The 24,217-nt window shown below is 37.9% G+C and overlaps 1 protein-coding gene across 1 annotated transcript; it reads left to right on the top strand.

Annotated features, from left to right (window-relative positions):
- Positions 1-519: 519 nt before the first annotated feature.
- On the top strand, positions 520-23,887 carry LOC117394784 (14-3-3 protein beta/alpha-1-like). Its single transcript, XM_033993351.2, has 6 exons — positions 520-668; positions 4,191-4,496; positions 15,978-16,101; positions 21,197-21,360; positions 21,475-21,570; positions 22,938-23,887. Exons 2-6 carry the CDS (start codon positions 4,203-4,205, stop codon positions 22,995-22,997), a joined length of 738 nt encoding a protein of 245 aa, XP_033849242.1. The 5' UTR covers positions 520-668; positions 4,191-4,202; the 3' UTR covers positions 22,998-23,887.
- Positions 23,888-24,217: the final 330 nt, after the last annotated feature.

Genomic DNA, 24,217 nt, shown 5'->3' with positions numbered 1-24,217 from the left:
CTGCTCCCCCACTTACAAAGTTAGGCGCCCATGTCCCTTTCTACTGCTGTCCTCCACTCTGAAATCCAGTGAGAGTGATGGTATCTTAACAACACCCCCGCACCCTGATCCCATAGTAGTAGCAGGAAACCTGTATGAAGTCAATTGCCAGTGAAAAGTGTGTAGAAACAATATTATTATTATTAATATTACGTGTATGAGTATCAGTAACTTTTTTTTTTGTAAAGAAAAACCCTTATTTTGCTAAAATGTAACTATTTTAACAATCCCGGGCCACTCCTTGCCTTTACTTCTTTACCTTCTGTTCGACTGCTGGAGCAGCATACACTCTTGAATAGCTTTACCTGCCTCTTTAGAAATAAACTGTCTGTGGTGGGGGAAGGGTATACAGTGGAGAGAGAGACCTTCTCCAATACCAATCTGGCTGATCTACAGAAAGAGAGGAAGAAAGCGCGCGCTCGTATCTCAGCCGGGGGGGAGGACACAATCTCCAAGCCGAGCCACGCGTCAATCATCGGTTGCCCTGGCAGCCTTTGACGTCAGCGCTCACTGCCCTGTCCCTGCTCCGAGGCTAGTGATTGGAGGAAACCCCGTGGATCAGAGCGAGACAGACTGAGTGAGAATCAGCTGTAGTCGGACCGAGAGCTCTGTGTATTTGACCCACTAAGGTAAGCGACAGAAAGGGGTTAAAATAAAAAGAGATTATTATTATTTTCCTCGTTTTTAACGTTGGTTGTTGGTGATTAGGTTATTTTTTTCTATATTAAAATGTGTGAGTGGATTAAAAACAGCAGGTTAAACGGTGCTTGTCTGTAGGCTTCCGTGCTCATATAGGCTTTGCCTCCCTCAGTCTGTGAAGAAAGGCTACTCTTGTGTTCTACACAGACAGGATGGGCTGTGGTTGTTCATAAATTAAAATATGATTTATTTCACCCTTGTTTGGTTATATTTGAGATATTGTGATTTTAGTCGCTGAGTTGCGTGCGTTTTGAGTGTTTTTGGTAAGCTTAACCCGATATGTTCATGTTAATGACGAACAAAAAATAATGCCCTGATGAAATATAATAAGGTCGAGATCGGCTGGAGGTTTTTTTTTTTTTTTTTTTAAACCGTGAATAAACAGTAGTATTTGTAGGAGAATATATCAGATTTGGGCATTTTATTTAAATATTACCATGTATTTTATTATTTATTTTATGTGTATTTTAAAATGTTAGTGTGGTTTCTACTGATAGGTTAGATAAAATAAGGAGTTGACGGATGTAGTTAATTCAGGATGGGCTGGGTCTGCCCAACCTCCATTACAATACAGCACTGGTGTGATTGTGGCATTCGGCAGGTAAAGACATGTATGTATGATGTGGGAAGGTGCACATTTATTATTGGTTTTATTGCCTCATTCATATATCGTAATTTAATTTTACTTGCGTTACCTGCTCTTGGTGTTTTAAACGTTTATTATAAATGTCCCAAATAAAGTAATATCTGGCCGAAATAAAGATTGCGGTAGTGTGCAGCAGGTAGGGGACTGGGTGGGGTGGGGTGGGGTAGGGTCTGGTATCCGCATGTTTTTTCACATTCGCGCACCGCCCATTATTAGGTCATTTAGGAACTTCGTTCCAGAACGTATACTTAAGCAATAAGGCGCGAGAGGTAATGGGTTGTGCTGGATATTGTCACTTCTTGGTGCGTTGTTAGGCACGAGACGCAGTCGAGTTCCTGCAACCAACCAAGAACTGAAGTGACAATATCCAGCACAACCCATGCCCTCAAGTGCCTTATTGCTTTTATAAAAACGGATTTGTAAACGTTTTATAAAAAAGGAGAAATCTATATAGTTTCTAAAGATTTATTAACATTGAGGTTTAACCTTCCACAACGGAAAATAGTCCATGAACAAAAAATAATATTCAAGTAAACATTTTCATTTTTTTTCAGTTCATTGTTCTGGATATAAGTAACTATCACAAAAAAAACTTGCTTATTGTAGGCTATATCTGTGAGCCTGCACATTACGCAACATTGTTGCTAGGTAATTCACTGCCATTGGCTCTAGCGTATATCAAACAGCGCAAGAGTTTTAGGTGCTTTGTTGGGATGAAGATTATGAAGTAATTAATTTAGTCAAATTGTATTATTACTATTATTATTACTATTTTTTTTTTTTAGAAAGCCAGTCATTTAAGCATTTTTTTCATTTCGAGTTTTTTTTTTTTCTAGCACGTCGATGTTACATTTTTGTCCCTGTAAAGAGAGCGAGTGCGCGGTAGGAAGAGGAGAGTGAAGAAAGGCGAGTCAAGTTGCTTAAGACATCGCGTATAGTAATGTAAATATTGTCGAAAATTTTTAAAATGTCCACAGTTAATTAGTGAAGAGTCAGTTTCACAAAATGACGGCTGATACCAACTAAAGGGGGAAAATAAAACTAAATATCTGACAACTGGATCTGACAGAAAATGACCGGTATGTACTTCAAATAAAATACCAAAACAGCTTCGTTTAAAATAGCAAATAGGTTAGTAGTTTAAATTAATGTAAACTGGGAGATATGACAAGACACCTTGATGTCTTCAGTATCTTCCATGACAGCAGGTATTAACAGGTGTTTTGTTTGATTTTGGTGGCGCAGTGATATGTGGTTAGCACAGATGCAGTGATTTGCCTTTGTTCCTAAGTAGTTCCTAATCGTGACATTGTGCTGGATATTGTAACGGCTTGGAACACTGATGCAGTCAGCATGCAGCATTCTAACAATCCGTTTTATAATTGTGGATTACCCATTCATTCCAGCACCCAGCATTACATTTAAAACAAACCGAGGAAGGGATATTGAACTGATAACATACATATATCAATATATCTATCAACAAGCAAGCCATATTATAAAAGAACCAGAACAAATAAGAACGAGAGCTCCAATGGGATTTTCAGATGGTTCTAATAAGGTACCCACGTCTATATCTTTAGTTTAAGGGTTTTTACTGATTTTTTTTTCTTCAATTTTGTACATTCTTTGCTGGAAGTAGGAGATTGGCATTCATTTTATAAAACCCCTATTCTGTTAATGAATGTCAGAAAAGCCTAGCTATCTTGCATAATGCAAGAGTATTGATTTTTTAACATACTGGCTTTGTAGGCTTTCATTAAATGGTAACTAGGGTAAGCGTGCATATTCTATAGTTTAATATGTGAACGTTTTCCTGTTCTGCAAAGTTCAGTCACTTTTTGTCACAGAGAGCTTTGCTATGTCTATGTAGTTGTTTATTTGAATAATTTACTAAATTATACTGGGACTTACATTTGTTTCCTAAATGAATTTAATTCTACATATCTAATTGACGTATGTCTACATTAAAATATTGTTTTCTTCCTTTAACTTAGTGCAGGTGTGTCTTAAATTACCATTTTAGTTGGATTTAATTCTTTGATTTGTAAATCAACATTTTCATGTACCCTAGAGTTGTCCAACTGGTTATTTTATTTAGCATATTTTATGGGCTAAAAATGTTGGGATATTTTAAATCTCATTTCCATTAATGGAAAGGTTTAGACATTAAAATAAGAGAAGTCTTTTGAATTACACATTCAATTTCAATTTAAAGCACACTATCTGCATGCTGTTTTTCTTAATAACCTTTCCTTGCACAGGGCATGAGGTCCTTAAAATGTCTCCTCTCCCATTTTGAAGTTAAGCGTGTCCATCCTTTTTGTCAGGCAAGCTAGCATGTTTAAAGTTCCCAGTTATAAAATAAAAACTGAAATAGGTCTTTTGTGTACCCCTTTGGATGTGTTATTTGCTCTATCAACATTTCAGTAGGCATTTATTCCTTAAAATCATGAATTAATGAGTCATTGTCCATCCACTGTCAATTGAAACTACACAGTATGTGTGCGTGTGTTTTTTGTTATCCATATGGTAGAAAGATCCATTAGTTAGAGGCATTAAACAAATTTGTTTTTACAAACTATTGTGTGCAACATTGGATCTGGCTTGTAATGACACAAAAAAGCACAAGTGTCTAGGTTAGGGATACCATTTGTACTATCCCACTGATCCTTGCTTGCTTTTCCCTTGTATAGCCCAGTGTCCTCATGTAATTTCCTGGTGCTACTTATCCATGTCCCTAAATGATCCACTGCATAAATATATATTTTTGTTTTTGTTTTGTTCTTGTTTGCATTTTGTGTAGAACTGAGAAGTCATGGATAAGAACGAGCTGGTGCAGAAGGCTAAGCTGGCCGAGCAGGGTGAGCGGTACGATGACATGGCAGCCTCCATGAAGCTGGTGACGGAGCAAGGCGTGGAGCTCTCCAACGAGGAGCGCAACCTGTTGTCTGTGGCCTACAAGAATGTGGTGGGAGCACGCCGCTCCTCCTGGAGGGTTATCTCCAGCATTGAGCAGAAGACCGAGAGCAGCGAGAAGAAGCAGAAGATGGCCAAAGAGTACAGGGAAAAGGTTGAGGGAGAGCTCAGGGACATCTGCAAAGATGTGTTGGTAAGTTTAATTTATTTTGAGGAGGGGTGAATTGTCCATTTTAAACATAGTCTGGGGTTTTAATCCACCAATGAATAAGTTGAATCTTCACCTTATGCAGGGTGCCACACACTTGGCAGTGTTGCTTTACAGAAGTCATTGTACACATTTGTTTTTGGACAGGTGCAGGTTACCATAGAACAATGGGAAACCTCAACCACCACACTCCAATGACCTTTCCTTTACCTGTGAAATGTACCCATTGCCTTAACCCTTTGCGGTCCTATGTAGGACCTGGTCCGACATTATTATTTTCACTTTCCGGTCCAATGTTGGACCCTGTCCGACATCATCAAAAAGACGTAAAAAACAGGTCTCTAGTCTTTTTTCTCCGGAAAAAGCCGAGAAAACCATTCAATGGCCGAGTGAGACCAATAGGAGCTGAGAGAAGCCGGGAAAAAAAAAAAAAACCTGGATCGCAATATTGAGGAGTTTGGTGATAAAACAAGTGATCAGGAGATGATTTATCAGTATGCACTACTATGAAGAGGTATGTGAAAAATACAGCGAACAAGGAGTGAGGCAGGGCTGGAGATGCAATACTGAGTATCCTGTTGATATGCAGTGCCTTTTAAACCTGTTTTACTGTGAAAAAAAATACTTTTAAACAGCGCTTCTAAAATAAACTGCATGTGTGAAAATAAATTGGACCTGACGTGCTGAATAAATGGACTGCAAAGGGTTAATATGCAGTTCCCTGTGAATTTCCATTTCTGAAGTGTAAATTTACCTATTTTATCATCACTTAAACTTAAATAAGTACAGCAAACATTTACCTGATTGACGCACTTCCCGTTACACTGCATTTAGGAACCTGACAGCCGGTTTAGTTTGCTTCCCGTAAATGCTTGAACACACTGCAGAGAGCTGCAGGATTTTCTTTAATGTCTTCAATGTAAGACACCAGTAGCATTAAAGAGCAGACATATTTGTGCTGAAGATTGCTCTGTCCAGTACAAGAAGGGAGCTTTCCACGTGTCTGTTTTTACATTTGTGTTTTTATTTTGTTTGATAATTCACTGATGGTAGAAGTAGAATGTCTTTAAGAGGTGGACATAAACAAAATATTTAACATTCACTTTCTCAAGGTAAGCATTTAAATTTAGAATATTCATTGTATAGTAACTTGATAAAATGATACATTTTGAATGTGACAGTGCTATTTTTTGCTGCTTTTAATTAGTATGTTTAAGCCTGAAATAGCTTGAAATACCTATTTTTAAACTGTGATATAAGCCATTTTTAACTTGGGACTCCCAAACAGACCCCCCCTATTTGTTTACAGTAACTTCTTCAAACAAATGTCAGGAAACTGACATTTTTCATGATTTGATATCTTGGCTTCCTTTAAACTATATTTAGAGCCCTTCGTTTTTTACCGAAAAATTCCTGGGTTACTTGGACCACTCAACTACATAAAATTAGATGATTATATTAAGAAAATACAATACATTACATTAGATATGTGTTTATGTTAATAATAAGTTAGTCTACTTGTATATGCTAGGCTGTCTGTTAAAGTAAGACGATGTAGTGGAAGATATACACGCACACGCAATGCACACACCCACGCACATGCATATCTGTACGTACTGTAAATGAATCTCACGCCCACCATGTACACATTTCACACTTTTAACAGTTAACAGCTTTCAAAGGAATTACTTTTCATACTAAAGTGGGTAGAAAAAGAAAAACTATCTGACTATGTTTTCGAACAGAAGGAGGTTTTTTGTTTTGAAAAAACAAAAACGGGAAGTGGGTGAGGTTGAATGTTTGCGCTGCAAATGGTGTGCCATCGATATTGACACTCAGGCCGACCAGATTAAAGAATTTTGGAAAGCAAACAACACTTAAGACTAAAAGCAGGTGAAAATAAAAACAAACACATTGGAATTAGCGTTCATATGGATATGGCAGAAAGATTGAGATCAACACGATTTAGTGAGTGAATTTGTATGTATGCTTTTCAGGGCAACCGTTAGGCCTTGTTGATGGTCCTTTGGGGAATTTTGTGTGAAACTTGTACCCAGACCCTGCTAAATTCAATCAACCTGACCAATAAATATTTGGAGGAGAATGATGTTGTCCTGAAAAACACAATTAAAGAGAGGCTGGCTGGAAATGTGGTTAGTTGTTTGATTTTTGACGAATCGCCAGATTTTCTCAACTGCCCTGCCATGGCAATTTTTTCCTTTTTTTGATTGTTGTGGAGAAGCCTGCGCTCATTTTGGCAGATATAGGGTTTGTAACTTCAGCAAATAGTCACAGTTGCAGCTTGTGTCAGTAAAACTTTTAAATGAATACGCACTTGCCTGGCAGGATGTGGCAGCAGTGAATTCTGACTTGGTTTCTTACTGCGCGAAGTACAGGACGTGAAGCTGAATGAAAAATCTGAATTGCTTTGTTTGCCTTTCCCAGCTCATCTACTGCACGTTGCTGTCTCTCATGCAACGGGTATTCTGGAAATGGCTTATTTTAAAGTTCATAATTGATGTTGGTGCAGTTTAAGCATTCCAGTAAAACAAAAAACCTTCTATGATGTCTGTGAAGAGATCACATTTGAATGCAGCATTCCAATTCCCGGTGTATCAACAAGATGGTTTAGTCTGTATTTAGCTGCACAGACTGTTCAGAAGGCAGAGTTCAGCAGTGGAAAAACTGAAAAGTCAAGCAGTTACTCAATAAACTAGGCAAAGACTTAGTACAAAACTCGAATTTCTGTTTGAAACCCTTCACCTGTTGTATGAAGCACAAGGGATAATTATATCCTGTTTTAATTGATGCAACTTTCTCTAATAGAGAGATGTATGGTATTCTGGTTCACTATATATCTGCAGAACTTTCTCACAAAAGCACATCTGGGGAGATTCCATAAAAAACTAAATCTTTTCATGTCCATGTTGCCAGTCAGTGAGTGCAATACACTCGGAAAGGCTTTCCAAAGTTTTCACAAAGAACTGTCAAAAGTGGGCAGCTACTGTCTCTCGTAATATATCCCTTGAAACTTTTCAAAGAGTCATCATTCTGGAAATTCATTGTGCTGTTTGACCCCTATCGCAAAAGTGTGGCCTCAACCGATACATTTAAAGAGTGTTTGTGTCATTTCTCCCTTTATGGCTCCTAATAAAGAAAGGGCTAAACTGGAAAGCGGATTCCATGCATACATGGCAACGTCTTCTCCAGACAACGGCTCCATCACTCTGTTTTGCATTCTGGTAAATCCATCGCATTGACTTTTTCCAAATTTGAGCCATGCTGCTTCTCGCATCCTCAGTGTCGCGCATAGCTCGGCTGATGTGGAGAGAGTATTTTCAAAATTCAACTACATCCAAGACTACAGAAGAACAAGCCTTGGAAAAGACTTAATAAAAAAAAATAAAATAAATAAATAAATAAAAAAACTGCTGCAAGCCTACAGTACTCAGGACTTTCGGAATTTTCACTAAAGCCCAATCAAGTGTCTGGCAGGGTTTCATAAGGCTGGTAAATGTATTTAAATTTATAATTGCAATGGATGTAGATTTTGTAAAATTTAGCCCAAGTATTTAATGAATGCTTATAGGCTAATGGTTTTAAGTGTCACCAACAGTAAACTGTTATTGGGGGATTAGAGATAATGGTTTCATAAACTCAGAGGTGGCGTACCGTGTTTTGAGTTTCCTTTTACTTTGAATAGTCTTAATTTTCTCTTTTTTTATTTATTTTTTGCTGTCCTCACGTCCGCCAAAATGAACTCCACATTTCTCTGGGTAAATATCTGGGTTAATCTGTGCAAAAACTTTTCACCCTTTTTTTGTAACTGATAAATTCTCGGGAAATGGACATGTCAACTATTTTACAATGTTCTGTGTCATTTTACAAAGGGCAATACAATTTCCCACACTTGTACCGCCTTTCTGAATCAGGCTTGTATGACTGAGTTTTGCTGTTCTAAGCATTTAATTATCATTTAAGATGCTGTCAGTTTGCCAGACAAGGAAGACAGTCACCCTGGGATCCTCCCTCTTGATTCACCTCAGGTAGCATACGCTCAAATCTCATTAAATGCCAAACCCCAGGTGTGACTGATCTTGATCCGCTTGCTATTAGATTTGACACGCTCAGACAGGTACAGAGTGAATGCATAGGCACCATTATCTAAATGTAAAATATAATTTAAATTGACTACTGGAAACTTACTAGAAACCTTTGTAATTCTCCACCCTTGGCCAGTGTGAATTCTTCAGTGGACAATATGACTTACCATACAAGTGTTGTTTTGAGCAGTAGTTTTATCAGTGAGCCAGAATCTTGTAGCCTGGAGGTGGGAGAGTTCAGCTTAAATTGGGGCATTTGCAAATCTGTTTTCTTTTATAGTGTACTGACAAGGGTTTACGCATTAAGATTTGTTACACATATGTAGGGATTTGGGGGAATGATATAACGGAGCCAGGCTATAAATAAGATGAGACAAAAAAAAAAAAAATTGTTTTTACTGCTGCTGTTGGTGATAGGTCAGGCTAAATTCATGATTGATTTAAGCTCTGAACTTAGTTTCACAAAAAAAGACTTCCAGTATATTCACAGTTCCTGTCAGCATTGCATAAAATGGTCCTTAATGACTTATGCTGCTGTAAAGTTTTTATTTGACTAGATCTCAATTAACGTAATAAAGTTTGCTGTGGCTTTGTGGTATGTGAAATGTATGGATGACCAGTTTTTTTCTTTTGTATTGTTGCTTGTAATTTGGTTCTGACAAAAAGTAGAGCTACTGAACGCAGTAGGGATTCAAGGAAATGCATGCACGTGGATTAGGGAGTGGTTAACATGTAGAAAACAGAAAGTACTGATTAGAGGAGAAACCTCAAAATGGAGCGACATAACCAGTGGTGTACCACAGGGATCAGTATTAGGTCCTCTGCTATTCCTAATCTACATTAATGATTTAGATTCTGCTATAGTAAGCAAACTTGTTAAATTTGCAGACAACACAAAAATAGGAGGAGTGGCAAACACAGTTGCAGCAGCAAAGGTCATTCAAAATGATCTAGACAGCATTCAGAACTGGGCAGACACATGGCAAATGGAATTTAATAGAGAAAAGTGTAAAGTAGTGCATGCAGGCAATAAAAATGTGCATTATAAATATCACATGGGAGATAATGAAATTGAAGAAGGGAACTATGAAAAAGACCTAGGAGTTTATGTTGACTCAGAAATATCTTCATCTAGACAATGTGGGGAAGCTATAAAAAAGGCCAACAAGATGCTCGGATATATTGTGCGAAGTGGGAAGTAATGTTAAAACTTTACAATGCATTAGTAAGACCTCACCTAGAATATTGTGTTCAGTTCTGGTCACCTCGTTACAAAAAGGATATTGCTGCTCTAGAAAGAGTGCAAAGAAGAGCAACCAGAATTAAAAGGCATGTCATATGCAGACAGGCTAAAATAATTGAATCTATTCAGTCTTGAACAAAGAAGACTAGATAAGATTAGATAAAGGGGCATTCAGAACAGAAGATAGGAGGCACTTTTTTACACAGAATTGTGAGGGTCTGGAACCAACTCCCCAGTAATGTTGTTGAAGCTGACACCCTGGGATCCTTCAAGAAGCTGCTTGATGAGATTCTGGGATCAATAAGCTACTAACAACCAAACGAGCAAGATGGGCTGAATGGCCTCCTCTCGTTTGTAAACTTTCTTATGTTCTTACTGATTTTCCATTCTGGGGAATAGCAAATTCTGTTTATCAAAAATGGCCAATTCATGAAACACTTTGATAAAAGGCGTACTGTTGACTGACTCGTTGCTACACAGGTTCTCTGCTGTGTATCACCCGATCATAATTTAAATACCGTATTCCTTCAAATTTGACACGCTTTTTTTAACCATTTTTGCTTCTCAAATCTCCTGCGTCTTTAAATTCGAGTACAGTATAGTGATGGTTTTATTAAAAATCGGCAACAAAAGAAGTGACTACCTGAGTCCACAAACAGCAACGTGACTGACTGACGAGAAAAGACAAAGTTGTCTGCCCGAATACACAAGCAGCAACAAGAAAAGACCAAGCTTCCTGAGGAATTCCAAGAGAAACGTTTACAATTTCAGCATTTCTAACACAGTACCAGCTTGGACAGATCGGAAATGCTGATCAGACCCCTATATTTTTCGACATGCCCAGCAATGTTCAGTGGTATTGTGGTTGCTGGGTTACATGTTGCCTGATGCTGTGGAGTGTTGTGTTGTGCATGCTGTTGCCAGGATGTGTGATGCTGTAAGTGATTGGTGGTATGTGTACGACACAGACGCCATCTTAAGTATTATACAGCGTGCAGCACAATAAACATGCTCTGTGGTTAATCTACAACACTGTTTCGTGTCAGTTTTGTACAATAGAACAATGTAATTGAGGTTGTATCTTTGTAAGTGCATACTCTGTTTTATTTTTTCTTCAAATTGAGGGTGGTAATTTTGGGCTGCGTCTTAAATTCAAAGGAATACGGTAGCGCCCCTTTTAATGTAAACATATAATGAATCCTCCCAACTGTTTCTTTGCTAATTCTTGTTATTTGCAAAATTTAACAAGAGGTGGGTCTCCAGATAGAATATCTGTGAAACAAACGTAGTGTAGTGACTACGTCCTTTACACAATAAGTGATCAATTTCCTTTAAGGAATGTATAGATAGAAAAATAGCTTTGAGCACGTTTCTTCATCAGATAATGTAATTTAATTAAGAAACGGTCACAGTTCAACATTGCTAATTCTAGCATTATTAAATGCAGGTAGAGTGGAAAGAAATAAACTAAACAATAATTAAATATGCAATTAATTTAGCTTACTTCGGGAAAGCCTGTCTTCAGCGCAGTAACTTAGGTCTAAGCTTTTCAGCATAGAAGAATGCAGTGCTTTGCCGTTTTTTGTTGCCGTCTTTTTTTTTTTTTGCTTTCTTGTTCTCTACGTGTTTACTATTGGCAATATGATCTTTAATGGTACTGACTCATACATGATCAATCGAATGACAGCAGAATTTGCAGAATAGTATCCCACCATCCTCTTTAGCTCCGTCTTTTTCTGTAACATTGCATTTTATTTCTTTATTGGTGCAGCCGCCAGGTTGAGTTTCAGCAGAGACATGAGTGAAGTCACATGATGAATTAACTCAACTTGGTTGGGTGAGTTGCGAGTAGAAAGACAATATTATTATTATTATTATTATTATTATTATTATTATTATTATTTCTTAGCAGACACCATTATCAAGGGAGACTTACAGTTGTTACAAAGTATCACTTTACAGATCAGAGCAGTTATAAATAGTACTGGGACAAATATCCGATATTTTTGTTAATGTATTCGCATACAATAATCAGACGTTCTTAATCACTAGAAATGACAAAATTACCTTGCACGTAACACACATCTGACTAAAATACAAAATAAAATAACTCCCCCTCTATAATGCACATACAGTAAAGGAAAAAAAGATACTTTCCGTGAATTAACCATGCATAAAGCACCATGTAATCCACGCTATATTTTTTACAACAAAAAAGGTAACATTCCTACTCGTGGATTAATTAGCAGTTTTTTAAACTATAAATAGCCCTGCTAAACTGTGGTCGGGAGTTCAGTTCGAAGCGACATACAAGCAAACCAAGTGCGAGAAGGAGAGCGGGTCGGGAGAGGGGAAGAGGGAATGGGCTCGCCCCAGGTTTGGCTGCCGGAGCGGGGCTGAAGCGTCTCGTCTCCCAGAGAAAGCTGCAGCTCCTCTCACTGCAAAAAAGTAAATACATTAGGAAAGATAACCACGTAATAGGCCTAATATATATTTAGTTATAAAACAAATGCTGAAGATGATGTCTGTGTTATAAAGTGCCAGCGCAGCTTTTTTTCATTTCAGATACTGTATCAAAAGGGAGAGACAAACGGAAGTTAGACTGATAAGTTGTTTATAGTTTGAACAACACCGGTACTGTATTTACTGTAGAAGTATTGCATGAATCACTAGTATAGGGAATTGGGGGACATGCTGTAGGAGTGTTATATCCGAGGCGCATTATAACCGAGAGCCTTATAGCGAGGGAGCACTGTATATATATTTTTTTTGTGACTTTCTGTTATGTGGAATATAATAAGCGAGAACCAAACTAGGCAAGTGTCTAGGGGCCCAAAATTTCCAAAAAATGCCTAATTGTGTGATTTCCGCAGTCGCGAAAAATCAGTAGTCCTTTAAAATAGCTGTGGAGCCTTAGTTAACTGCTTTCATGCTAAGGGATGTTGTGAATGAGACAGTGACAGTAGATGTTCTTTTGTACATATGTCACTTCCTCCTCCCACAGCATTCTGCTTTAGTGGGTGAAAGTGAGACGCACAATAGCAGAATTAACCACGGATGAACAACCCTCTGTGATAACTTTGTTTTCAATAGTGTTTTTTTTTCTAAATTTTTTTTATTTAATGTGTTTCAAACATGAAACTAATGTTTTTCATTCAAGTCCTACAGTAGTGGAATTAATGCTCGTAAAACAGTTTTGTCACATAAAAGTAAGAACATTAACACTCAAGTTCATATATTTTTATATGTAGAAATTATGTAACTACACACTTGTACCAAACAAGTAGATTGACTTGATTAAAGATGAAATTGCTTTCCAGGATTTTAAAACCTGGTTAGAACAAGACTGACTGACTGGTACAGGACAGATTGTAAAATTGTAAGGACACTAATTCTTATTGAAAAATTAGTTAAAGGAAAGGCTGTTTCACATTTGTGAAATTTGAGCTCAATCAACAAACTGTAGTCAAACATCATGTTGGTGCTTTTCATACAGTTGTCAAAGTTTAAGGCTGCTGCTTGTTTCACTAGCATATAATCTATTAAAAACAATCTTAATGCTGCAAGCTGAGCGTTTAATAGCCACAGAGTCACACAGCAAGAATACATAGAATATTACTGGTGGTGCCCACGCTTTTAAAAATAACTGGGCTGTCCACTCAAACGGGATTCCTCATCATATAGCAGTTGATAGTAAAAAGCATTCACAAAAAGTGCCCTCAGCTGCAGCAGATCAGATAAAGCACTGCAAGGTCTGAGTATAAAGAGAACATGACTAGCACTGCAGAGCTGCGATTGGCAAACCACAGGAAGTCTTGTGCTGCAGTCCCCTCCTCTCCTTTCTTTCAGACTAAGATCAAATGCAAAGAGCGTTTAAGAATAACAGTGCCTTTTGTCGCAGTGCATTATGTCACTACGGTGAGTCATTAGGTTATAATCCTTTAAATGATATTGGCTGAGCCAATGCTCTGCACCACTGACCTCCAGCTTGGGCGTGACAGGAGAGGAAAAGAGGTTATTTTCACTCCAAGGGCATAGCTAGGTAGCAAGGGCATGTCTAAGACGATGTGTTCTGAGAGTACAGACATTCATGTTTTTGTTTTTTTTTCACCTTCCCCCCCCAATCTGAAAGGTGGCCTATTTTACATATAACCAGTACATAGTTATAAAAGTAATGTAGGAAGTATGATCCAAGGGTTAATTGAAAAGAACTAGGACTTTGCGTTTTGAATCCCAGCTTAGTTACTGACTCACTGAATGACCTTGAGTGACCAGGTAACTTGATCTCCCTGTGCTTAAGTTTCTCCCTGTTTTAACACTGACAAAGACTCCCCTCTGGAATGCAGATTGTTCCACCCCGGTGTCTTTCTTTTACATCTTTGCTTCCTATTGTAAGTCATGCACAGTAGTATAGATTGGTTTTGTCTCAAAATCACGAGCCAGGGCTTATTAAGCATAACTGTTTATTTAAGGAGTGACACCATGGCAGTTGGGTTCATATTTATATTTTTTGTAAAATACTGTATTTTATATTTTTACAAGTCAGACTTGTCAATAATGCCCTGGTAAAATGTAGGCCTATACATACACAGTGCTCTATCAGTGGTGCACAAAGTGTGGGACACACGCATTTGGGGGGGGGGGCCCAACTGACTAAAAGGGCAGTTCTGTAAAGAAAAAAACAATAATAATATTACAGAGAGAGAACCCCTCTACTGCGTCAGTGTTGTATTGCACACTCCTCCCTCCCTTCAAAGGCAGCCAGGTAGGTGAGGTGCCAGGTGTGTATCGCTGCTGTAAATCAGCTAGGAACATTTGCTCCTTTCTCTTGTACATGGAAAATGGTAGCCACCCCCTTGTGATTTAAATCTCTCTGACATAATTGTGTGCTGCTACACACAGTTAATGAGTGATTTAAATTAAGAACCTAGTCAATGACCTACTTTTAATGCAAGGTCACATGTTTTAATTTAGATAACAGGATTTGTTCTTCATTCCAATGATTTTACTTTCCTCAAGTGAACAAGATACCTTTTAATGCAACTGAGCTACTCTACAATTTTAGCCTTGTGAAAAAACATTACAAACGACTACTCTGTGCACAAACGCTAGAAGCAGTTTATGCTGCTATTCAGGTTCAGTTCAGGAATGTGAGGGCAGCTGTGCAGAAAGTAGATCATATCGTATGGTGAGCAGTCATGGTGGACACTGCTTGTGTGCGAGTAATCTTTGGGGATTAATCCTGTCTTGAATTGGTGTGTATTAAAATAATTGTTTAATAACTAGTTTGGAAACATGTCTAATTATGGGAATTTAGGTTGCTGAAACACCACAACCCTTTATAACTCCCATGGTACAGGACAAATGTGTGCTGGCAATGGGTTTTAAGCTTCTTTCTTTTAACATCTAGGTCTGGGATTTATTTATTTATTTATTATGGAATATACTTCGCAGGTTTAAAAAAGTACCACTAACAAAACCAATTTTGATAAGAGAATTGGGAATGTTTTTGCATACCATAATTGCAGTTGGGGGTGCAACATTTATGATTTTCCCAAACTGAAACCGACATTTGCGTAAAAATTCCAAACCGGTCGATGCTGACAAAAGAGAAAACCAAACCAATTTTTTTGTACAATGAAAAAGTGTTGGCAGTTTGAGGACTAAGCCAGCGGCATATTCGAAAGCTCATCGCACACTTTGCTGCATATAAACAGTTTACCAGTTAACCCTTAATAACTAATATTGTAACATACTTCAAAAGTTATGGCAAGACTTGCCTAATTTGGTTCTGATAGCCCTCAGTAGGCATAACCACGGCATCATACTTTGTCTCTGTTCAGATGTCTAGGTGCCATGAATACAATGTAATTCAAGCTGTTATGAATTGCCAAGTAAGTCCCATAGCCCCAGTAACCTTTTGGCAGCTGTTGACCACAGCAGTACTGATATGTACAGCCTGCACTTTGAAATTTAAAGTTGGGACCTGATTATATTTACTGTTTAAAAAAAAAAAAAAAAAAAAGTTTTTTGTTTAATTGCATGTTAATATGAGGATGTCTTTTCTTAACTCATCTTTATTTGGTACAAATCTTGACAAACTTTTCTCTTTCTGTGCAGGGTTTGTTGGACAAGTTTCTGATTGCAAACGCCTCTCAAGCAGAAAGCAAGGTCTTCTACTTGAAAATGAAAGGAGATTACTTTCGCTACTTAGCTGAGGTGGCTGCTGGGGAAGACAAAAAAGGTAAGTTCAGATAAGCGTATCTGATGCCAGGCTTGCATAGGTTTTACTAGAATACAGAAAAAGATACCATCTAAAGTCATTTGTTTGTAATCCTTTAACATTTTACATGTATACACATTGCCCATTGCTGTGTATCTTCAGTACAGGCTTCTATATTTCAAATGTAGAATTTTTTACCATTGGCTACACTGTCCAAATTCAGTATTGGTTTTAGAAATTAGATTTACGCATAAAGTAGTGAAGTAGTGGTTAGGGCTCTGGACTCTTGACCGGAGGGTTGTGGGTTCAATCCCAGGTGGGGGACACTGCTGCTGTACCCTTGAGCAAGGTACTTTACCTAGATTGCTCCAGTAAAAACCCAACTGTATAAATGGGTAATTGTATGTAAAAATAATGTGATATCTTGTAACAATTGTAAATTGCCCTGGATAAGGGCGTCTGCTAAGAAATAAATAATAATAATAATAACAATAAAGATAAGTTAGGCCTAATGCCTGAAATATAAGATTAATCGGACTGGTGTCTAACAAGGATCCTAGTAAATAACTTGTCCCGTTAATAATCTAATAACCTTTGTTCACACTGCGTGAGGAAAATCTTTACCAGTAATTGCATAAAATACTTTAGTCCAAGTGCAGCCTGCCACAGTAAGTAATGAGAATTTTAATGGATTTCCAAATGGCAGTGCCTTCCATTCAAAAAAGGCAGTTAAAGTGACAATTTTGGCTGTCCGAATGTACCTACAAGCAACACTTGACCAGTAAAGAAACTGAAGGCATTGGCAAATACAAGTATTGTCAAGTTTGTGTCTTAATGTTACTTGTAGTATGCACAGTGTTATTCTCAACCTGGACTTTGTGCAACTGTGTTGAATCTGGCCTGAATGAGTCATAAAAAAATGGGGCAGCGTTTCTTTAACTTCCTGCTCTGTGCACAAGGGTGTGTTCTCAGAGCTGAAAATGCCAGAGAAAAGAATCATTGCAGCTGAGGTTTAGCAGGGTAGGGAAACAACATGTTGAAGCTTATAGAGAGAAAGGAAGGGTGTGGCACAAGATGCAAAAGATCCCTTCTAGGTGAGTCAGAATGGTAATATAGGAACAAACTAGTGACTAGCTTAACCTTCAACCTGAGCATTATTTGTTATTATTTTATTCTACACGGTGTTCTGCTGAAGGTTAACAGATTTTTCACAAAATATATATATATATAATTTGTGTTACTACAACCATCCAATATTTAGAGATCAGATTGAATACCTGAACAGAGGATATTTACTGTGATTTTTTTTTTTTAGGTGCCTTGTAATATTTCTGACCATGTAGGCTTAAAAAAAAAAGTGTGCTAAATGTATATTTACCCAGGCCAGACTGTAATTGGGTTGCTCAGAATCATTGATTCTTTGTAGCTGGAATAGGAGGATTGGGGAAGTAAAACAATAGATGAAAAGCTCCTTTTGTTGTCGTGAGTGTAGCTTGGCACAATCAGGGCTTTGTGTTCCCTTTCAGTTGGAAATGGGCACTGTTCTTATATTACCTCAATACTGAACATTCAAAATGTGCTTATCTGGGCGGTTTGAACATTGGGCTTTGTCCTTGGCATGTGAGCGGTGGAAATATTAGTGGGGGGGGGGGGGCAATATCCAAACAAACATTTTGAATATTTGAAGGCAAATAAATACAATGTCTGTGTCCTCCAGAAATTACACAATTGATAGAAATGAGAAATACGGATCGCAATGTGTTTTGCCTTGCACTGATTTACCAAATTGCCAGCTTTTGCGTGATGATTTCTAAAGTAGGAAAAATGGCTTTGTTTGCGGGATTTCTATCAATCTATCTGTATATCTAAAATAAAAAAAAACACAAGATCAACATTGCCACTCTAGGTCACCTATTTACTTCTTGCTGTTAAAGTCTTCAGCATTTTAAATAGTCCAGATTAGGGTGGACATAGTGATCTTTACCTACATATGAAGTTGCCAGTGCTGCTTCAGATTTGGGAAGTGAGTCAATCGGGGTCCGTTTCTGTCTGCAGTATGATACAAGTTGGGTACGCCGACTTTCAAAAGAAATGACGTGTACAGTGATCAACTTTCTTTCTTTCACGATCCTAGGTTTTATGTGGAATGCAATAAGATAAATCTGCAAGCACTTTTTTTTTCATTGCACGATGCACCCTTTCCCACATATTTTATTTAAAGTGTTTATTCAAGTTAAAGTAACGTTTTTTACTTTATGAAAATGTGTCTGTAGCCACTTTGTTTATTGAGAAGACACAACAATGGCAGGGATTATACAAAAAATGCATTGTTTACTTCATGCACTGTGTTTACCTGAAATACACAAGAGTTTTTGTAGTTAATTCATTGGGGTAAAGTTAGGCCTTCACAACCTGTTCTTACTTCTGGGATGTTTTTCAACTGTAATAGTGCTACATATAATGGCTATGATAACCTTTTCCAATTGAACAAATATTCGAATACTTGTCTAAATCTTGAACACATATCCAAACATGAAAATGCTTGTCCCAGCACTAGAAAATATATATAATGTTTTCAAATTTAGGAAAGACACTTTGGCGTTGGTTATGGATTTTATTTGGTGCGTTATCCCATTGTTAAAACTTACTTCAGAAATCTTATTTTTTTCCACTTTATCATGCTTTAACAGACTAAGAAAATGTAACCCATATGCAGACTTCTGTTTGTTGCATGTTGTTTTGCAGAAAAATCTATTTGTAATAAGGGAAGCCCATTATCAGCAGTTTGTAGCATTTGTAATATACCTTTTCAACAGTTGATCCAGCCGTGCATCAGCAGATATAAATTAACATCTAAATTGCACTTGCATTTTCCTTCCATTACTATGCCAAATTTAAAGCTCTTAATTGTTAAAGATTAATTTGGAACACATTCTTGGTGAATTTGGATTCTGAAGATTGAAAAAGCAACTGTCAAGACCTTGAGTTATAAATGTACTTCTCAATTGGGTCATAAGGGTAAAATGAATCTGGCTGAAATGGAAGGAATGCATAAGTTGCAGTAAGGATGGTTTTAATTCTGTCATACTTTCTAAATTTGCATTCTTATCCTGTACTGTTTCATTAGTCGTTTTTTGTGAGGTAATAGCTAAGGCTTCTTATTCTTAGGGCATCATGTCACAAATCATTTCTAATGCCATTGGATTGGATTTAACTACTTCTACTGGGTAACTAACACAGTGCAGGGAAAACTGAGCTGCAGTCACGTTTTATTAACGCTCAGTAGCATATGACTACATTTAAAGCAAATTTAAAATTGCACATACATGGTTCATGCACAATTATTGGGTAGTATATTTCAAGTTGAGTTGGTGAAAAAGGTACTAATATCACTCATTCCCATTCATAATGTTGCCACTTACAGACATGCTCAAATTTGTTGGTACCCCTCCACAAAAAACGAAGAATGCACAATTTTCTCTGAAATAACTTGAAACCATTGTTTATTCCATATTTAATAGAAATCAGACTTTGCTTTTGATTTTTTATTCAACATAATATTGTAAATAAGAAAACAAATGAAGATGGCATGGACAAAAATGATGGGACCGCTAACCTAATATTTTGTTGCACAACCTTTAGAGGCAATCACTGCAATCAAACGTTTTCTGTAGCTTTCAATGAGACTTCTGCACCTGTTAACAGGTAGTTTGGCCCACTCTTCCTGAGCAAACTGCTCCAGCTGTCTCAGGTTTGATGGGTGCCTTCTCCAGACTGCAAGTTTCAGCTCTTTCCATAGATGTTCGATAGGATTCAGATCAGGACTCATAGAAGGCCACTTCAGAATAGTCCAATGTTTTGTTCTTATCCATTCTTGGGTGCTTTTAGCTGTGTGTTTTGGGTCATTATCCTGTTGGAGGACCCATGACCTGCGACTGAGACAGAGCTTTCTGACACTGGGCAGTACGTTTCGCTCCAGAATGCCTTGATAGTCTTGAGATTTCATTGTGCCCTGCACAGATTCAAGGCACCTTGTGCCAGGCGCAGCAAAGCAGCCCCAAAACATAACCGAGCCTCCTCCATGTTTCACTGTAGATATGGTGTTCTTTTCTTTGAAAGCTACATTTTTTCGTCTGTGAACATAGAGCTGATGTGACTTGCCAAAAAGCTCCAGTTTTGACTCATCTGTCCAAAGGACATTCTCCCAGAAGGATTGTGGCTTGTCAATATGCATTTTAGCAAATTCCAGTCTGGCTTTTTTATGTTTTTCTCTCAAAAGTGGAGTCCTTCTGGGTCTTCTTCCATGGAGCCCACTTTCGCTCAAAAAGCGACGGATGGTGCGATCAGAAACTGACGTACCTTCACCTTGGAGTTCAGCTTGTATCTCTTTGGCAGTTATCCTTGGTTCTTTTTCTACCAGTCGCACTATCCTTCTGTTCACTCTGGGGTCAATTTTCCTCTTGCGGCTGCGCCCAGGGAGGTTGGCTACAGTTCCATGGACCTTAAACGTCTTAATAATATTTGCAACTGTTGTCACAGGAACATCAAGCTGCTTGGAGATGGTCTTGTAGCCTTTACCTTTACCATGCTTGTCTATTATTTTCTTTCTGATCTCCTCAGACAACTCTGTCCTTTGCTTTCTCTGGTCCATGTTCAGTGTGGTGCACACAATGATACCAAACAGCACAGTGACTACTTTTCTCCATTTAAATAGGCTGAATGACTGATTACAAGATTGGAGACATGTGTGATACTAATTAAAGAAACTAATTAGTTTGAAATATCACTATAATCCAGTTATTTATTATCTTTTCTAAGGGGTACCAACAAATGTGTCCAGGCCATTTTAGAATATATTTGTAGAATAAGCAATAATTCATCTATTTTCACAGCTTCTTTGCTTTATTCTATGACATACCAAAGGCATGCAAGTATACATGATAAAATAGCTTTTAATTACATCACTTTTCAGGAGGAATGAAGCATTATTTCAATGAGCTGTAAGGGTACCAACAAATTTGAGCACGTCTGTATATAAGGTGTTAGCTGAGTCGGGGAATTCCTCGGTCTAAATGTTTTCTAATGCGTCTTTTTCTCTGTGTGATTCTTTTCACAGCCACAATAGAGAACTCACAACAGGCCTACCAAGAGGCTTTTGAAATCAGCAAGAAGGAGATGCAGCCTACACATCCGATCCGTCTGGGCTTGGCCCTCAACTTCTCTGTCTTCTACTATGAGATCCTCAACTCGCCTGAGCAAGCCTGCGCACTTGCAAAGAGTGTAAGTGCCCCATGTACCAAGAACCTTTCAGATGCAGTACTGAGTAAAGCATTCACAAATAGGAGTGCAATTTGATATTGTTTCTTTTCTTTCTTTCTCTCTCTCTCTCCAAAGGCATTTGATGAAGCAATTGCCGAGCTTGATACTTTGAATGAAGATTCGTACAAAGACAGCACATTAATAATGCAGCTACTGAGAGACAATTTGACAGTAAGTACCAACTACAGTTGAGGTTCAGTTGGGTATTTTATATAAAAAAAAAAAAAAAAAAGTAAATGAACAGAGAAAGCATTAATTATTTGGTATTGTATTGCATTGTATCACGGGCATTGTAAGTCTCAGTAGTTTTTTCTGCGAGAATAACTAGCTGTAGCCCAATGCCTGTGCTTAGATTCAGATCTGTCTGAGCCATATACAAGCAACCACAGACCATCTACTGAAAACTAAGCCACATTGACCAGGCATTTTTTCCAGCCTGAACGGGGTCAGTACATTTAGTACTTGATTGAAACACAGTCCTGGACTGGACATAGAGGGCCATAGTTGGAAGACACTGGTTTAGAACAAGCCAGGTGTAGTGGTGATGCACTGTCTTTGTCTTTGTTTTCTAAGCCTAGAAGATGCACCCCTCACTAAAGCATGGTGTGCAGTTTCCTGTTCCAGTTTTAGTGCCATCTCTTGCTCAGTTGTTTTCCATTGCTCAAAAGGCTAATTGGATCAGCAGTGATCCCTCTTGCTTCCAGTAATTTGACTTTCCTTGGGTACTGTTTAAAGTAGGTTAATGTAGCAGACCCTTTCCAGATCACCTCTGTAACACACCATCACACACACACACACACACACACACACACACACACACACACACACCACCCCCCCTCGGCCTGGTGCACATGTCTGTTTGATTTTTGGCTTTGCCTTCATATTTAAATCAATTGTACCAGGTTATGACTATCAATGCTCTACCGAGCATCAAAAGAAACTTATCGCTATTATAACACATTTATTCAAAAAAAAAAAAAAAAAAAAAAAGGTATATAAATGATGGACATTGACAATGTTTTTGGTTTCTTTTTAATCACTTGATCATTCATCCTTGACCATGACACGCTTGAGTGATTATGACTGACGCATATGCACGTAATCACCTAATTTGTGAGACAGTTGATTGGACACTGGATGTGGAGTGATTTCAGCTGTTGAATTGGAGGCTGGACTAGGGCAGCGTACTGTGGCTTGCCGTCTTGGGTGCTCACGGTGCAATTTCAAACTGAATGACAGGCAAATGACAGGCCACAAACTGTCACAACACCTGCCCAAAATCGACAGATCATTTTGCAGCATCTTCATGATGTCAATTGTTAATCAGCACAATAAAAGGTCACTGCACCTGCTCTAAAACAGAATTTGTCATTTTTTGATCACAAGTGAATTTTATCCAAATATAAGTGATAAGTTTCTTTTGATGCTCAGTATATAATTATACTTCGCTTTTATATAATTTAAAATTTGCGTGCACTCAACTGAAATAACGTTTCCTTGAACCAGCTTATCAATTGTCTTCTTTTTATTCCTTCCAGCTGTGGACATCAGACAACCAGGGAGATGGCGATGAAGCTGAAGACGGAAAAGAAAACTAAAACTGTAGTCTCCCTGCTTCTGTCTGCCTAAATTCCCAGTTCAACATCAGTACTGTCATCCATCTGTCCCACCAACTAGTCTCTGTTTAGTTCTTTCACAAGCATCTGTCACTACTTTCTTTTTTGGGAGGGTGAGGGCTGTCGGGCTTAGGGGTACATGTAGTTTTTGTGGGGGGCAAGGAGGGGTTGAAAATCTGGGCGGGGGGGGGTGGTTTATGTTAACAAAAAAGGTGACCTGTTTAGTCAAAGGGTGTGACATTTTTCTGTATACACATTTAAAATGTTTGGCATAGTTCTTACACACTGTTGTGATTTGCCACAAAGCCGACACAGAAAAACAAATGTCCCGTGTCCAGGTGTTGTCTGCCAGTGATCCAGTCTATAAATTGGAAAAAACAGGGGAGCAAAAACCAAAATGCCATTGAGCATGTTAACTTGGGGATGGGCAGAAGAGGTTAACATTCCACTAACTGTCACCTGCTCTAGTTCATTTTCATTTTGGGGGATCCACAAGTAATTTTTTTATTTCTATGTAAAGAATTTACGAGGTATAGAAAACCTAAGAACAAAGCAAGCAGCGAAATAATGCTTGATACTGTAACTTTAATATTGTATATCGAGCAGAGCACTAAATTTCCCATATGCTTATCTAGTTACTACCTTTGTGTTTTGTTTTAGGGTTGTTTTTGTTTTGTTTTTTTGATACTTGCCTAAAATGCATGTGGCTGTGAAAGTTAAATGGGGAAGTAAATGGAGATTATTGCTGTCTGGCTGGCTAGCTACGTTTCATGTCTTCTAGAGTTTTCATACAGAGCACCCAAGCATAATCATTATTTGGAGAAAAAAAAATGTAATTTCATGCAAGTGGAATAAAAACATTTTAAAATCTAGTGTTTTTGCTTTTTATTTTACACTGCATCAAATGTACAAAGAGATATTGCATAATCTACATGTCTGTTTAACCTTTTTTAACGTTCTTTTGCCTCTCTAAAAGCTATAATAGGGACTTTCCATGTGGAATGATGCCAGTCCTTGGTTTTGCATGAAACTGGGTCTACATTTATTACCTATACTTCCAAAGATATTGTTTTGCAACTTGAAATACTTTTTATTTTTTTATGAATAGTTTCTAATTGAGTTACTTGGTTAATTCTGGGCTCATTGTAAATCTGTTTCCAATTATAATTTAATTTCACATGTCTAATCCTCCACTACCAGAG

The sequence above is a fragment of the Acipenser ruthenus genome, chromosome 3 (assembly GCF_902713425.1).
Source record: "Acipenser ruthenus chromosome 3, fAciRut3.2 maternal haplotype, whole genome shotgun sequence".
In the NCBI taxonomy this organism is placed as follows: domain Eukaryota; kingdom Metazoa; phylum Chordata; class Actinopteri; order Acipenseriformes; family Acipenseridae; genus Acipenser; species Acipenser ruthenus.
This window is presented reverse-complemented; position numbering and strand designations above follow the sequence as displayed.

Excerpts from the sequence above, each read along its gene's own strand:
- LOC117394784 (XM_033993351.2), top strand. The coding sequence starts at position 4,203 with ATGGATAAGAACGAGCTGGTGCAGAAGGCTAAGCTGGCCGAGCAGGGT. Across the intron at positions 4,497-15,977 it reads ACATCTGCAAAGATGTGTTG|GGTTTGTTGGACAAGTTTCT; the intron begins GTAAGTTTAATT and ends CTTTCTGTGCAG. Across the intron at positions 21,571-22,937 it reads TACTGAGAGACAATTTGACA|CTGTGGACATCAGACAACCA; the intron begins GTAAGTACCAAC and ends TATTCCTTCCAG.